Here is a 16,081-nt window from a genome sequence, read left to right on the forward strand (position 1 = left end):
AATAACGGCCCTATTATTCTTTAAACGTTTCCTTATATATGCTGCAAATATAAAAAAGGGGGATCGGATCGGTAAATCATACTCTGCTGTGAGTTAGTAATTGTTGACGGCGCACGCTTACAGTGCTCCAATGCCGTAGAAACTGCGGTCATATAGCATTTCATTTTGCTATCCTTCCAAACACGTGCTTGTTCAGAGCAAGTAATCGAGCCAGCGACGCAATAATGCGACTTGCGATCGGAAGGCAGAAAAATAAAAGCCTGTATGAAGTGCAGAGGCCGTATTTCGCACCCATTCATTTTACTTTCCACTCATCTCGCCATTCATCATGGACTTGTAGGAAGCCGTGCCTCCATTATTGCCGGGATTGTCAACTCGGCTGGACGTATGACAAGAAATTAATAGAATCGAAGGAAAATAACCAGTACAAAATACGCGTCCTAGTGAACAAACAAAGCATTATTTAGAGAGTCGCTCTATTCAAAGCTTTGAAAGAAAGTCACCCCAGCCACCGGTACCGTACAATCGCTCTTCATCTCCCAACCCCTTTTTTTTGTCCAGCGCACGGTTGCACTGTCAGCGTACCTAAATAAGACTAACAGAAATACATACAAAAGCTGAAGTGTAAAGACATTCCAGCAGAACTTATGCAGTACAATGGTGAAGAAAACGCTGTGCAGTCGGAAGACACAAATTAATTAAAGAAAATAAAACACTGCCAGCAGTCGCGCCGCTGACTGCTCTCCAAGAGGCATATAAAGCCTCCAGTGGAGACTGAAATCTGAAATCGTAACTATCTGAAGCACCCCTGATGCAAATGGCCTATAATCTCGTCGGGAGCCTCACGCACCAAAGTGCAAAAACTGACGAGTGATGTCGCTGCCCCATCACACGTTTCCTCACATTTCTCAATCTCTTCTCGTTGCTACCCATCGGGAGAAGACATCGATTTATGATTACACTGACCACTTCATCTTTCGTTGCTGGGCGGACAGAGTGTCAGTCCGCCCAGCAATGAAAGTGCTGGGTGGACTTCGGGAGTGCGACTTAAATCTTGTGGATTTAAGTCGCACTTCGAAAATGCCTGAACTTCTACGGTGTTGACAGAACCCCTTTTTCTGCAGAGATACGCTCACCGCCGTAATAGCTGGCTCGAGGTTTCCTGTAAAGGGTGCACTGCCACATTATGCGCAGTCTAGAGGAGAAGGCAGCTTTCAAGACACACTCGTGTCAATATTAAAAACGGGAACTGATCGACGTGTCTCACTAGTACGTGCTTCTCATCGAGTAATATATTGATATCGAAAGGCCACCAGTAGCCGGCCGTCACTACAGCCTACGCCCTAATCCTCCCCTGACGAGAATAAGAGGATAGGAGACCGTAGTATGAGACCTCGGCACTATCCTCTACTTGGCTCAGAAGGCGTGTTCCAAGCCGCGTGCACAGTGACGCTGATGTTAGCAGCTGATCCCTGCCTTTCTCTCATTCGTATCCCTCTCTTTTCATAACAGGAACAGACCAGAGTGATGACATAATCACGGGAAATAACACAGGTGCACAAGATGCGCGAGGTAGACACGTGAGAGAAAGAAAAGAACAGGCGATGTACCTCCCGTACGTGGCGGATGCACAAAAGCCTAAGTAAGCCAGCAAAAAGCGCGCACAGCTATGCCAACGTAAAGGCGTGGTGGTGAATAAAAGAACGCTGCTCGCTGAAGCAGCTCGTCGGCTCGCAGCGCGATCGCAGCGCAACGAGTAGCTTAGCGGGAGTCGACTACGGGACGTGGGACACCATGTCTACATCGCCTCGGGAGGCGTCAGCAGCAGCAATGACGACCACTGGTTGGCAGAATTACCGCTCAGGAGAAAAATGGAAACTAGTGATAGGTACAAAGAAAGAAAAAGAAAAAGATTCCCGTGTGTGAGGCGCGGATGGGACGTTGAATAGCTGGTGGCTGTACCATGTTCACTATGGTAAGGAATTAAAATGGGAGCAAAAATAGGAGTGTTGCACATGCAGCTGAACGCAGCGTGGTATGTATTCGTCTTCATCCACTTGCTTGCTGGTGCGATCGTGAGTATAGTCATGATTTCATTCATTCATTCATTCATTCATTCATTTTTGTTACTTTTACATGTTGATTTGGAAATTATCACACATATGTGGAAATTTCATGGCTTTAACAACGTTTCCCATGAAACATACACACACATCTTTTCCTTGTCTTTTATTCTTATACATTTAGCTGCCTCAATCTCTAATTTATTCTGATGAAGATAATTGGAAGAATCTCTAGCGAAATGTTTCTGTTCGTGATGAATGACAAAGCGAATCCAGTGGGTCGATTTCGCTTTGTATATGTGTGGAGCCCGCGTGCCTAGTGCGCGGTCTGTGCTGCTACATAATCCTTTATATATTTGCCGGCTACAATTCGCGTGTAATACAAACCTCAGCACCAAATGAACTCAGAAAGTAGCGTTCTTCAAGGCTTATGGTGATGGCGAGCAAATCCTCTCTCATAAGTGGTGCTAGATAAGCTTATATAACGCGAATCCGGGGCTGGTTCCGTATTATACATCTAAGCAGCAAAATTCGTCCGTGCTGCGCGCCGCGAAAATGAAGTCTCGTGCATATAATTAACCTCGAGTCGGCGCCCGCCACGTTCGAGTGCTCATCTCTAGTTCCTTCAATAGAGATTAGAACGAACCGACCTTTATTTATTTTTTTTTACCTTCCTACGATAGACCACAAATTAAAATGCACGGATCATTGATTATTTAGCTTTGTGGTGCATTACCGAAGCCAAGGGCCATCGATAATGAACTGAGCCGGATCGACAGAGATCTTCTGGTCCTCTTGGTCGGAGTGCCGTGCCCATTCGGAAAAACCCACTCCGGAGAGCTTTCGGAAACGAACACACAAAAGGAAGGAGAAGAAAAAGAGAGAGAGAGCCTAGCGCGCTCTCGCTCTCTTTCGTGAGCAAAAGTAAGGGCTGCATCACACGCTCTTATTTGCGAATGGATGGACATAGGAGCGCACCGAGCACTAATGACCTTGTCATTATTTTCCACCCTTCCGCCTTCCCATCCGCAGCTCGTTGTTCATGAGCAAAAGCCCTGGGGTCGGCCTTCGGAGGGGTCCGCCGGCGGAACCTGGGAGTAATAACGCGTGCACATTTCGCCGCTGTTTCTTGTGCGCACTCCTCCTCCGCGCCTTTCCTTCAGAGCGGGAAGAAGGGAACCACGATCAATGGCACGGCACAGTATCAGGACAGGAGCGCGGCCTCGGTGGAGCAAAACGAAAGAGGAGGGGCGGGGAGAAAAAAAACGGTGGCCCGGCGGCGCCTTATTAACGCCCACAAGGCACGTTATTTCTTGCGCGCCTCGCTCCCGGGCGCTGCGAGTAATCCGAGGCCGGCGCGCGCGCTCTTCGGGCCAGACAAACGACCTTCTCCTCCCATTGAGCAATGGCCGATACCCACCGGCCGGCCAGCCTTCTCCGGTGGCCCGACGCGTGGGTCAAGAGCAGCCGCTGCTCCTCCTTATCGTTTTGCGGCCGTCCGGCGGTCTGGACATTCGCGGGAGCGACGCGCATTCCCCACCTTCCGACCCGGGGATCGCGAGATTGGCCCACACATAGACTACGGATTGCCTGCTTCGCTGCTGCAAGACCACAGAGCACAAGTGAGTGAGAGAGAGAATGAGATACAAAGAAATAAATAGGGAGGACGAAAGGAACGTTGACCAAAAGAGCACTAAGCTTGCTACGGTATACACTGCGGGAGAAACACGCGGGGCACATAAGAGAGATAGAGCGGAAGCACGAAGAACCGGAAGTACGCAAGTAACGGCGTATCACGCCGTTAGAAGCGCTCTCGCATATCAATCGACCGCGACAAATCAGTCTACCTGATCTGGAAGCTGCGCATTTCTTCGTCGTCGGAGACGAGGGACTATAGGTTTCTTGACAACCCGCAGGAAAGAAATACACTGAGCCTTCATTATGCAGAAGCTGGTGGGCCGAAATTGCGAGGAGTGACGAACTGTGGCTTCGAATGCGAAAATTGCGTCGCATCCGCGTCCCGAACTGGGTAACACGCGTCGGTGGCTTCAAATTGGACTTTCAGAGTTGGCGTCTCCAGTGAAACGGATGTCATTTCATTCGTCGCTTCTCTGCCAACGAGTAACGCGCTCGATTGTCACTTCACATATTCGGCTGTCGATCGAAGGGACCCGTCCGTTTTTTGCTGCGGTGACTTGCCTTTGTAGTGGGAAGGGTACTAATTCTGCTGGGATGTTTATCAGATGGTTCTTTGGAGTGCGATCCCAATCCCTACAAACACCCGGCCGGGCAACTCTGTGGCTGCATTCATGGCCGCCTGTCACCACCTCTCCTTTGTGACAGTGTTCGTACACTATCAAGGTGGAATAAGCGGCGTCCCTTTAACCGTGCTGACGCGTAATTTGATGCACGTCTAACAAATCCACTTTAGTAATGGTTAGAATGTGGTGCACAGTAGGTTCTCGATTTATATCTGGAGTTTGATATTTCTTCATAATTCGAAGTCGCGAGTGATCATGATACTTGGGCCATCGGTCGAATCCCAAAGTCGCAAAGTCACACAGTCCAAATAACTCTAAGGTCATGAGAGACGCAATAGAGGAGGGTCTACGTGGGGTTACTTAAATTCGACTCAAAAACGAGTGATCACATTACGAGCATTCATGCTCGTTCGCAGGCTGACAGGACGAAATTGAAGTCGCTTAATTGATCCTTCTTTCACTGCACCTCAGTTTCCGTACTGCAGCAGTGTCGATCGCATCGGGAAACTCTTTTTTACTTTGGACACTGCAACAGAACATTCAGGAGCAGCTACTTAAATCCGGTTTAAACACCGTAGTATTTATAAAGAGCGCACAACACCCTATTTCCCTCTCTTTTTCTCTTTGATTTTTATAAACAAGACTCTACGACTTTCCCTTGCTTTCTTTAATGATAACACTTGCGACAAATGACTAAGCCCTACACAAGACAAGCTCCAAAGAGCCCGCACGCAGCGCACATAGCTTGGAACTTGGTCTGAAACATTAGAAGGACGGCGACGCAGCAGCTGCACCCACGCCGGCGTTAGTGGCCACGGCGAGAGCGAAAACAACGAGAGACAGTAAACGCTGCGGGGCACTCAAAGTGGTAAAGCTTTTCTGCCCCGAGGATCTCATGCTGAGTAACAAGCCGCCGGAGAGAAAACAAATCCCGGGATCTGGCCCGGACGCCGGACTGTCTCCCATCTTATCCGACGAAAAGTGACGAGGCCAGCCGCGTGGAGAAGCGTAGATGCTTGGACAAGGGTAAGTAACTTCACAGTAAATGGGGAAAAAAGAAAAAAAAAGTAGACAGGAATGGACCTTGCGAAAACTTCAAGGGACAATCGCTGCCATTGACATGAATCGGATAAGTTAGAGCCGCCAAAGGGCCTCACAGTTTTATCCATCTTATTGCCAAGTTTAAACATAGTCTGCATGTCTCAATGAACTCACGAAGAAAAATTGGAGGACGCTTAAACTTCGCCTTCAAGAGTGGAACGCGATAGCGTTATCGCACTCCGTTCGCACCGCCCACTTATTCGCTCAGCATGCTCTTGAGGAGACGAAGGGGAGAAGCAGGCGCATGGCGCGCCACCTGTCGGGGCAGCGCCGTACATTGCGAGGAGGGGGTCTTCTGTATTTGCCGCAAGATGGCTCTGCGTGTGCGCCAAGCGCAAAAGAAATGTAGCAAAAACGTATTTCGCTGCTCGTTTAACTGTGACTTCTGTAATTTAAATGCTCATAATTACCGACATACACCGCAGTATAACTTTCTACGGCACGTTTCTAAGTCAACACCGCATTCACTAGAGGCGCTTTTGTTCCGCTTTGGACCATCGAACGGATGCCGTTTTCCACTGGGATGTGCTCCAGCGCACAATCAAAAAACATTTCCCCCTATGCGTATGGGATTCGCTACTTGCCAATAGAAAGTGATGATGGTACCCCATTCGATGTGATCATGCTTATGGCCCTGCATAGCATTTGGAAATGTAGAATGGCGGTAAGGCACACCGATCTCGATGCAAGAGCGGCTCGCCAGTATTTCAAAGAAGGCATACGGAACTTTGTAGAGGAACAAAAGTTGCTGGAGTGCATCCCAGAGTGGTTGCCACGTGTGGAATTATTATTGACGATAAGGGAATTTTAGCACAAGCGCAGCCGCACAAGTTCTGCGGTCATTTTTAACATATTGTGAGTGTGCCTTTTGATTATTTGTGAATGTGTATTTTTTATCCGGGCCAATGACCAGCAATAAAGAAAAAAAAACTCATGGCTGAATGGTAGCGTCTCCGTCTCACATTCCGCAGACCCTGGTTCGATTCCCACCCAGCCTATCTCGCAAGTTGTTTTTATTTATGGATTGCCTTCCGGAATTTTTTGCTCACGGCTAACGCCGACGACACCGATGACACCGGCTTTTCTGCGACACGAGCTCCTTAACGCTGTCGCGTTAAAATGCAAAGATTGCAAAAGCAAATACGGTTACTGCACCGCAACGTCGCCATGACTTAGACGTACGGGACTCTCCACTGTTAGGAGAAACACTGCGCTATACCTTAAAGATTTCGTCGAATTTATAAGGAAAAAACGTGGCTGATATCACACTTAATACCATCTATTAGTAAAATATTCCTCGGCGATTCCATACGCCTACATATACGTATTAGGCTGCTTTAAGTTTTGAAAGCAAATGTAGTGTTTCCCCAGAAAAGTGGATGGCCCTATATAGACTTCTCAACCACCCGCCCGTCAATTACAACTGCAGGGACGTGAATGTTCAAGCAATGCGCTCTCGCGCTGTTTGTATTCTTACGGTAACACATACAAGTGTTTTTGACGCATATGATGCGAGCTGAGACGGAACAAGCCCAAAAGTAGAGCCCATAAGCGTCCTTTATAGATCCTAATAATGGAAGCGACCCCACGAGTAATTCAATGTTTCGAGCTCAGGCCCCGCTTCTGCGTTTACATTGATTTTTCTTGCAATATCAAATATATAGATAGAAGCAGCTTGAATACGCTTATTCTGTCTGGGATCCTATGCATGTAAAATTTACCAATGCCCTGGAACTTGTTAAGAATAACTCGACTCGTTTTATTCTAATTAAAATTGCACTGCTAGCATAACCACCATAAAAGCCAGCCTTTCCCTTTCGTCTCTAGCTTTGCGTCAAAAACTTGACCGCTTGAATTTATTTCATAACATATACTACCATACCGTTCTTCAGAACAAATTTATTCGATCACCGCAATATATGTCCCATCGCATTTATCATCGCCATAAGGTAGGTATTCCATTTTATAAAACAAAAACTTTTTCCGAATCTTTTCTTCTTTACACAGCAATCGGGTGGAACCACCTTCCTGTTGACATTGCATCTATCATTGATAACCAACGTTATCGCGAGGAACTAATTACCATTGTTTAAGTACATGCCTGTTTGAAATTGTTATTATAACTCACTGTATCTTGCTGTTCCCTTTATGATTGTTTTTTCCCACTCCCCCTTGTAATGCCATTGGCCTTCAGGATAAATAAATAAATAAATAAATAAATAAATAAATAAATAAATAAATAAATAATATGTGCTGACGAAAGACGCATTCTGGAAGGTGTCCTGATATCATTAATTGTGTGGCATGATTTTTTCTTACCTAGAAGCTTAACGCATAAATAAATTTTGACATTCTATTATTCAGTTAAATAATGATGATTGCACGTAAGTTCTTTCCACTAGTGAAAAGGAAAGGGTTAATTAACTATTTATTATTAGTATAACGAGGCCAGGTTTTCGGTGGCTCCGGTGTCATTTCTTACAAAACTCTCCCCTTAGTTTCTGTTTGCTGAAACGATGACTTCAAACTAGCATTGCAATGTTCATTAGCATAGCACCCCAAGCTCTTTCATAATTATAGTTGGAGCTGTCCTTCCTTTCGTTGAAGCGTAGTACTAGGTTAACGTGGGACACTCTTAACAAATGAACGCCCCTAACATCTTTCGTTACGCGCTGCAAGAAAATTTCTAAAACTTGTATTTTTGGTGAGGATAGGTGTTGGGGGTGGGGCGATGAGTATTACATTGCGTGTCGGTTACAAACAATGCAATTTTTATTTCAATTCTTCTCTACATTTCCGATTATAGTCACATAGCGCTAATCAACAATCAATAAAAGAATCCTATAAAGCGCTGAAGGCGTATCTGCTAAGAAATGGCTCATTTTTCGTTACTCTGGTTACAATTTTAGCATGTCTTTGTGCAAATAAGGTCTCTCTCCTGCTCTGTCGGTACGTGCGTGCATCAAGTTCAACACTGGATTACGCCCGTGAACCTTTCTTTACCCTCTCCTCGCGAATTGCTTAAGATAGAGAATCGAAACAAGACAAACAGGCCACAGGAAAGTGGAGGTTTGAGCTGACACAGTGGGCGAGCAAAAGAAGCTTCAGTCAAGTGCCAATGTCCTGACAAAAGGACGTGTGTTCGTCAGGGTGTCTCCGAGTCTTCGTCGCCTTCACAAATACAAGTCCCTTTGTCGAAACGTTGACTCCGGACAGAGGCCCTTTCGCCCATTCACGATAGGGAAAACGTGCCCTTTTGAGAGAGAGAACTATAGGAAACAGTATTTTTTTTTTGTCATACAAACCTTTAGACAGGTTAGAGAAAGGTAAGAAACGTTCACACTTGTTGCAACCGAATTTTCAGCTGCCCTGCATTATCTTCCCTACCGCGGGGCAAAAACACCATTGCTTTTCCTGTGGCGAGGAATGGAAATTTCGTCGTGATTCTCAGAATGCCCATTAATGTCTTCCCTTAGTTTGCCTTGGTGTATTATATATTATATTTTGCTTGCATGATTCGCGCTACGGAAGTTAGACAGTGAATAACTGCCTTGTCAGTGATTGTGCAGCGTAACCCTGCGCGTTTTGGAACAGCATGTCTTCACGTGATATTTGCACGAGCAAGTTCATTAATTCGGCAATCACGTCACCAATTAACACTGTGAGCCATACGCTATGCGGACTGCAAAAAGGTTTCTTTTTCAAACTATTGAGAAGTTCGAATACACAAGCTTTGTTGATCGCGAGGCGCGTTCTTGGTGAATAACAAGGAAGTTTCTTCAATATAACCTTCTAGTTGCTTCTTTCACTTTACCTTTATTTCTTCATTTTTACCTCTTACCTTAAGGTAGACTGGATTGCTGTTCACTCTGGCGTAAGTGCCGAGAAAGAGAGAAGCAAGAAAATGCAGAGGGGTTAACCAGAAGAGTGGTTGGGGGGCGGGGGGCATGTCAGGCTTGCTATCCTCCACTGAGGAAAAGTTGATATAAAGACGAAACAAGGGAAAAAGAAGGCGAGAGGAAGATGACTAGCTGCACGCACACGTGAAAATGCGCAGCCAGTCTGTAAAATGGTCCCCGAGACCTGTCGACTTGAAGTACTGAAGCTACGCCCACGTCTTTCTGCACCAGCGACGAGACCACCGCAAATTTACAGCATAACAGAACACGAGCAATGTAGCATGGTCATCACCGACTCAAAGGCGCGTCTGGGGTGAAGGAAAAAAGAGATGTATGTTTATCCGGCCACACAGTTTGTCCAAGTATATAGAAACATGTTGGACTATTCAATTTCAAGAGCTGTCGCTATACAGCTGGTGTTGCTTACTTAGTAGAGGACACGTGCTGCCTCTGAACTGTCGACCCTTGTTGTTTTTATACAAGCTTTATAGCTAAATTTGTCGACTAACTATGGCGTCGCAAACTTTGTGCCACTCTATCCTCAAAAATGTCGCAGTACCGCCCGAAAGGCGAAGCATTGATTGCGATAGCAAATTAGACAGCTATACGCAGTAAAATTAGTAGATTCATTAGCTCTATACAGTGCTATAAACATTATCATATTAACTAAGTTAACAAGCCCGGTGCCCCGCTTGCACAAACAAACATGAACACATCTCACTCGATGACCTCAGACACACGTTGTCAAATGCTGGCGTGATGAAGAGCGGCTGCAGCGGCGCGCGAATTCCCCTTCGTGCTGCCTCTCGCTTAAACGCAGACCAGGTGCACGAAAACCCCGCGCACACGAAGCCATCAGCTATCTCGGGTCGGCTAGCCTTATAACGCAGCGTAGATTATCCCCAATATAAGACGCACGCGGGTGCGCTCAGCGCAGCCGCGGCCGGAGTAGAAGCGGATACGCGGACTACCCTGCCCAACTTCTTCCCTTTCCACCTACTAGCGTGAGCACATCTCCCCCCCCCCCCCCTTGTGGGCGCGAAAAGTCAGCTCGCACCCTCCCCGGCTCCTTCACTCACGTGCGCGAGACGATGCGGCCGCACCAAGCCAACATCCCCCTCGGCTCCCACTCACATGCTTTCCCTCGCACCTACAGAATACGGCGCACAGCCGCAATCTTATCGCACTTTGACTTTATGCGGAACTTCACGGCGACGCTGACGCCGACGGCAGTGGTGGTGGAGATTTGCCAGGAGTGTTCGTATAATTGATATCGCAATAAAAATGGTTAACTATGCGTAGCTGCTTCTTGGTTTCTCATAGTGGAAGCTCCAACCATGAGTGACATCGCATAACAAAGAAAGGGAACTTGAAAATATGCTATATACTGTTTCACTGTGTTATCACCGAAAGACGTGGAAAAAAATCATGGCGGTACTGACGTTTCGACCGAGGCCTGGCCTTCATCAAGACTCTTGATGAAGGCCGCACCCCCACCCAATCATAAGTATATATATATATATATATATATATATATATATATATATATATATATATATATATATATATATATATATATATATATATATATATATATATATATATATATAGTGAAAGACTATATAGTATATTTTCCAGTTCACTTTCTTTGTTAAGCCATGTGACTCATGGTTGGAGCTTTCACTGTAAGAAACCAAGCAGCAGCTAAGCATAGTTCACCGTTTTTATTGCGATACCAATTATTATATATATATATATATATATATATATATATATATATATATATATATATATATATATATATATTGTTCGGCTTAATCATGGATTATCAGTGTGTACTCGCTATATCAGATGAGGAGCTTTCGCAATTTCGCTGACGTCGCGTGACACGCAAGTGAAATGTGGATAGCTCGACGACATTTTGCCCAATAGTGGAGGGCTGATTGCAGGAATGGAATAGAAAAGTTTGGAATAGCTTTACGTTATAGCGCCCCTGGCCTAGTTTGACTTTAAAACGAGACGAAACGCCACATTTCTATAGCGCCATTTCGTTCGCCGCTGGTTCGCTTGAATTTGATGTCTTCGATTCCACGGTTTGGCGCCTTTCGATGGTAACATAGTTTATCGCTATCAATTCTGATCAGTTCACCTTTCTGTTTTTTTTCCCCGCACGAAACCAGTGAAGGTGTTGCGTTAAGCTAGCGCTGACGCCTTTGCCTTGCACTCCCAGCGGAACAGAACGTTGACGTCATAGCGGTACCACAGTGGTACTTCGTTTTTACAACAACGCTCTCTGTGCTGGCTTCATTTCTCAGATTAGAACGCGCGGCCAAAAAATTTTCGAACCAGACCAAAATGTTTTCATCCATGAAACTTCATTGCCAATATCCACTTAAATTGTCTATTAGTAAGCAAGCCTGGTCCCTTCTTTGAACTATATTTGGTGTTACAGCGTATGTAGCTGCGAAATCTTGATGTCTCGTTGTACGAACCTACTTTCGCCTAGTTGATATCCCCGAAACTTGGTAAAGGGATCCTTGCGGAGTGTGTCGCTGTGCTTTCCAAAAAAAAAGTATAACATGCGAATTTGCAGAATCATTTATCAAGGAACCAACTCTCGCAATGTTTTCCCACTAATGTTTATCCTAAGTGAATAAATTTTAAGAGTACCTACTGCGGGACGAGAAATTGGCTCGTGTCACCTAGCTCGTTTTTTTTATTATTATTTCTTTTACTTTTCAGCTGCGTCTATTCTCGGCCTTCAAAGTCCGTTGGTTGTGAATAACAAACCACTATATGTCATTTTTATTACTCTAAGCTAATGTTGTTATCATTCTGTGTTCTTCCTACCTTTACGGCACGCGTCTTTTGCTATACTCCACTGCGAGCTCGTTCACCTTTTTCCTAGCGTACTAAAAAAACGAGGCCTAGCGTGACAACGTTCTCATTTACTTATTAGATGAATACTTCAGCGTGCTAACAAAGCATGCTTAATGCTTTATGTGATATTCCCACATTATACGCACCGACACTCGTCATCGGGAGATTTTCTTTTACAACTTGGCTCGCTCGGACACCACGATTTGGCTTCGAACGCTAGGACACTACACTTGGCATTGTCATCAAATTTGTCCATGTGATTTTTTTTTTTGTGGTTCCGTATAGTTCTGTGGCGAACTTTCAACCCTCCCGATAGCATTAAACTTTTCTCTCTCTTGCTGGACATGTGGAATTATCGCGTTCTGTTGCGCTTGATGCGTACGTTCCCTACGCAGTACATTTTTTTCCGAATGCCTCAACGGTAACGTTGAGACCTGGAGTGTGCCACTTGTGATTTTGCTATATTCGATCAATAGGCATTTACTGTTGAAGTGTCTAACAACCATGTTTGTTTCTCTCTCCATTGTCACTTAAGGGTCCAACCTAGTTGGCAAGTTCACGACATCCGTAAAGAAGTTTGTCCAAGATGTTGAGTTCGGTGAGTACTCTATAACTACGCTTTTCTCATGCCTAGCTTTTTTTTTCTAAACAAACTTTTGGGGTATGTGGCTATGGCGAGTTCGCTGTTCCTCTTGTATAAAATTGCGTGGAAATTTATTGATGAGCCCAATTTGGTAGTGAAACACACCGCTCGGTCGCTCAATGGTTGTACCTTATTCTACATAGCTCCTCCGGGGACAACCCTTATAAATAACCGTAGGGATGCTGTGTGCACCACTTTCTATGCCAAATTTGCGAGTTTGGGAAGGAATCGTTCTCCATAGGCTTCTTTATATTGCCCTACTACTGGCTGCTGTTAGGCAGAAGCAGAAGCAATATTTTTCTCAAGCAATAACGATAAAATTGAAGCCGTTCATAGTTTTCATCTGTTACGTGCCGCCAGAAAGAAGCCTGTTCTGGTGGCTCGGAGAAATCCAGATCCCAAGTGGAAGAATAGAAAGAGAGAAACTACTATGTACTCTCTGTCTCTCCAACTACTAAGCTTTCCTTAGCTCAAGCCCTGTAGACACATGTACAGAAAGTAGCACTCATATAACCAAGAAAATGTGAGTATTTCAAACATTTATTTCCTACCTACCTTATTTGATGTGCTTCCCGCTATACGACATTCGTAAACAGTAACGGACGCTAGAAACTAAGACTCCCGAATGCTACCACCTGAGGCTGAAAACGCAAGCCTCATGCATAGGCCCATTCAAAGTATCACTATTCCTTTTGGACATTCAACAAATAATTGTTTTATGCGTCGCATATTGCAATCACTCAGTTCAGCCCTTGGGCGCGGCCGGGCAGCCACCATTGAGGGTATGAGCCATTGTTCATTGCTGCGCGTCTCATATGTGGGTCTATTCTCTTTTAAGTTTGCTATGTTTGTTATTAAGTTGCTTCTATTTTTATGCGTTGCATATTGCAATCACTCAGTTAAGCCCTTGGGCGCGGCCGGGCAGACACCATTGACCTTTAGCGCAACCACGTGACGTGACGTCACGACAGCCGGAGGAAAAGCTGGGCCCCAACTCGCGCAATACGCAACGAATTCTTGGCTTAACCAAGCTAAGCCTGGTCATTTTTTGTTTTTTTTCATAGAGCTGGCACTGGTACTGGTTGTCGGATAGAGAGATGAGAATTCGACGTTTCCGATGTTTCAAGTGCCGCCACCTTCGCCCGCGAGAAAAACGTGAATGACATGAATCATGTACGGCATTAACCCTTGTTAGATATGGAGCTGTTTCCTGCGATTACTTCGAGTTCCCCAGACCACATCGGATCGCAGCACAGCTAATTGAGGAATGCCGAAGCAGGAAAGCACATTCCAGAGGAGCGGCCGAGCAAACAAGTTTAAGGCAACAAGTTCACGTGCCAACAAGTTCGTGCGCCGCCGGGATTAGCAGGTGGGCATCCGACAATGGAGCATGAGCAGCCCTCCCCTTCTCCTCGTTAGAAGTGCATTGCCAGTCTGCGAGGCAAGACCACAGAGAGCCGCCAGGTGTGACACCGCGACACGGGCGCCTACCATTGGCTGAAAGTGGCGTCATCGGAGCGGACTCTCCCATTGGTCAAACATGACGTGACTTACAGTGCTCGAAGGGTTTATAAGAACCCTTCCAGAGAGACCTGAGCATGCTGGGACATTCCCTGATTCCCTGATTCACCTCTCTCGAACTTCTTGCCGCGGGCCGCAGCGTCCGAGTTGCTGCCGGCCCGTAATGACAGTACGACTGTTAATTGACGCTCACCTCCTTGTAAATAATGTAGAATAAATACTCCAAAGTTTGGGTTTTCATCCCGAAGTCCGTCCTCCAACCCCTACATCTGGTTGGCAGCGGTAGGATCGCCTCCGAATGCATCAGCTGGTGGCAGCGCTACGTATCAACCTTCGTCGAGACAGATCCTAAGGAACCGGGAAGAGCGAAGAAGACAGAGCCTTCGTCGAAAGAGGTCCGAAGAAACTGGGAGTAACGAAGAAGGAGCGAGCCTTCGACCCAGGGAGTCCGGAGGAATCGGGAACAGCGGACGGATGAACCGGATGGCAGAGTGCTGCAACCGTAAGTGAGCGCGTGGTTTTTTTCCTTATGATTCGCCAGACTCAAATGTTGTGTATTCATTTTGATAGTTCTGGGAATCGGGAGTTTGTTGCATTGTGTGGTTGCACAAATTAATTAAGGAAAACAGTTTTAACCACCTGTCGGGGCAGCTGCCATGGATCTTAGAAGGTTGACGAGGTTAGACTTGTTGTTGGTGTGCGACGATTTGGGAGTTGAGGCGGACGAACGGATGGAAACGCCAGCTATCATAAAGGCGATTAACGATAGTGGCAATGATGATGAAAGCATTAAGCTTGCTTGGGAGGTGATATAGGAGCCACGGGAGCGTGTACGTCGTGTACGTTTGCGAGAGCGTCGTGAACTTAAGAGTAAGATTAAGCGTGAAGAACGCGAGAATGAACGGAAGCAGGAGCTTCAAGAACTTACTCTTAGGTGTCAGCGTCACGAACGTGAGAATCAACGCGAGCTTGAGCGTGAGGAAAAGTATGAGAGAGAGAAGGCAGCACTGATCAAAGAGATACAGCATTGTGATCAGTTATTGGCACAGAGACAACGGCTGTCTGAGAATTCTGTAGGTAGTACAGAGCGAAAGAATGAGGAAGTGTCTAGCGGACTTTCGCCAGAAGCCGACGAAAAGAGTAGTGCCTGTGAGATTGGCTGCAGATTCTTAAGTGAAGGGAAAAGGCTAGCTGCTAACGATGCCTTAGTGGCAACAGAGGCCGTTAAAGGCCGTAGGGAGAGCGACGAGGTGCTGTGCCAACAGATGACTGTAGAGACAGCTAGGCCAGCTGCGAACAAATTGGCACAGTTACCGAGCGTGTGCGTCGCTGGTAATGTTAGCGAGGTTGCTAGCGAAGGAAAGGGTACTGTTGACGCGACAGACGCGAGCACCCATGTAGAGCCAGATCTGCGTGCAGAAGTGAAGTGCGAGCTGAGCGATGCAGTTGAGAGTAGTTCTCGGGATGGCGAGCTCCGTAGTCCACGAGAGAACAACTGCATTCTTCAGGGATCGGTGCGGCTCTCCGCCAGTCTAGATAGCCTAGATAGGGATGATTCAGTTAATCATTCGGACTGTGCGCGTGAGACAGCGATCGATACCGACGGGCTGTGTGCCGATGCACAGCGTGCGCTGGGCAATGTAGCAGAGGGCAGTTCGCAAGAGTGCGAGTTGTCTAACTCGAGTAAAGCCTGCTGCATTGTGCCAGAGTCGG

At 46.3% G+C, this 16,081-nt stretch overlaps 1 protein-coding gene across 1 annotated transcript in view; it reads left to right on the forward strand.

The window, feature by feature from the left end:
* The window catches only part of LOC135907701 (uncharacterized), a 198,862-nt gene that overhangs the window by 81,949 nt on the left and 100,832 nt on the right, over window positions 1-16,081 (forward strand). Inside the window, exon 2 of the mRNA XM_065439409.1 lies at window positions 12,740-12,802. Coding sequence (XP_065295481.1) covers window positions 12,740-12,802 — 63 coding nt within the window. The remainder of the gene's footprint in view (window positions 1-12,739; window positions 12,803-16,081) is intronic.

Source organism: Dermacentor albipictus, chromosome 1 (assembly GCF_038994185.2).
Source record: "Dermacentor albipictus isolate Rhodes 1998 colony chromosome 1, USDA_Dalb.pri_finalv2, whole genome shotgun sequence".
Lineage (NCBI taxonomy): Eukaryota > Metazoa > Arthropoda > Arachnida > Ixodida > Ixodidae > Dermacentor > Dermacentor albipictus.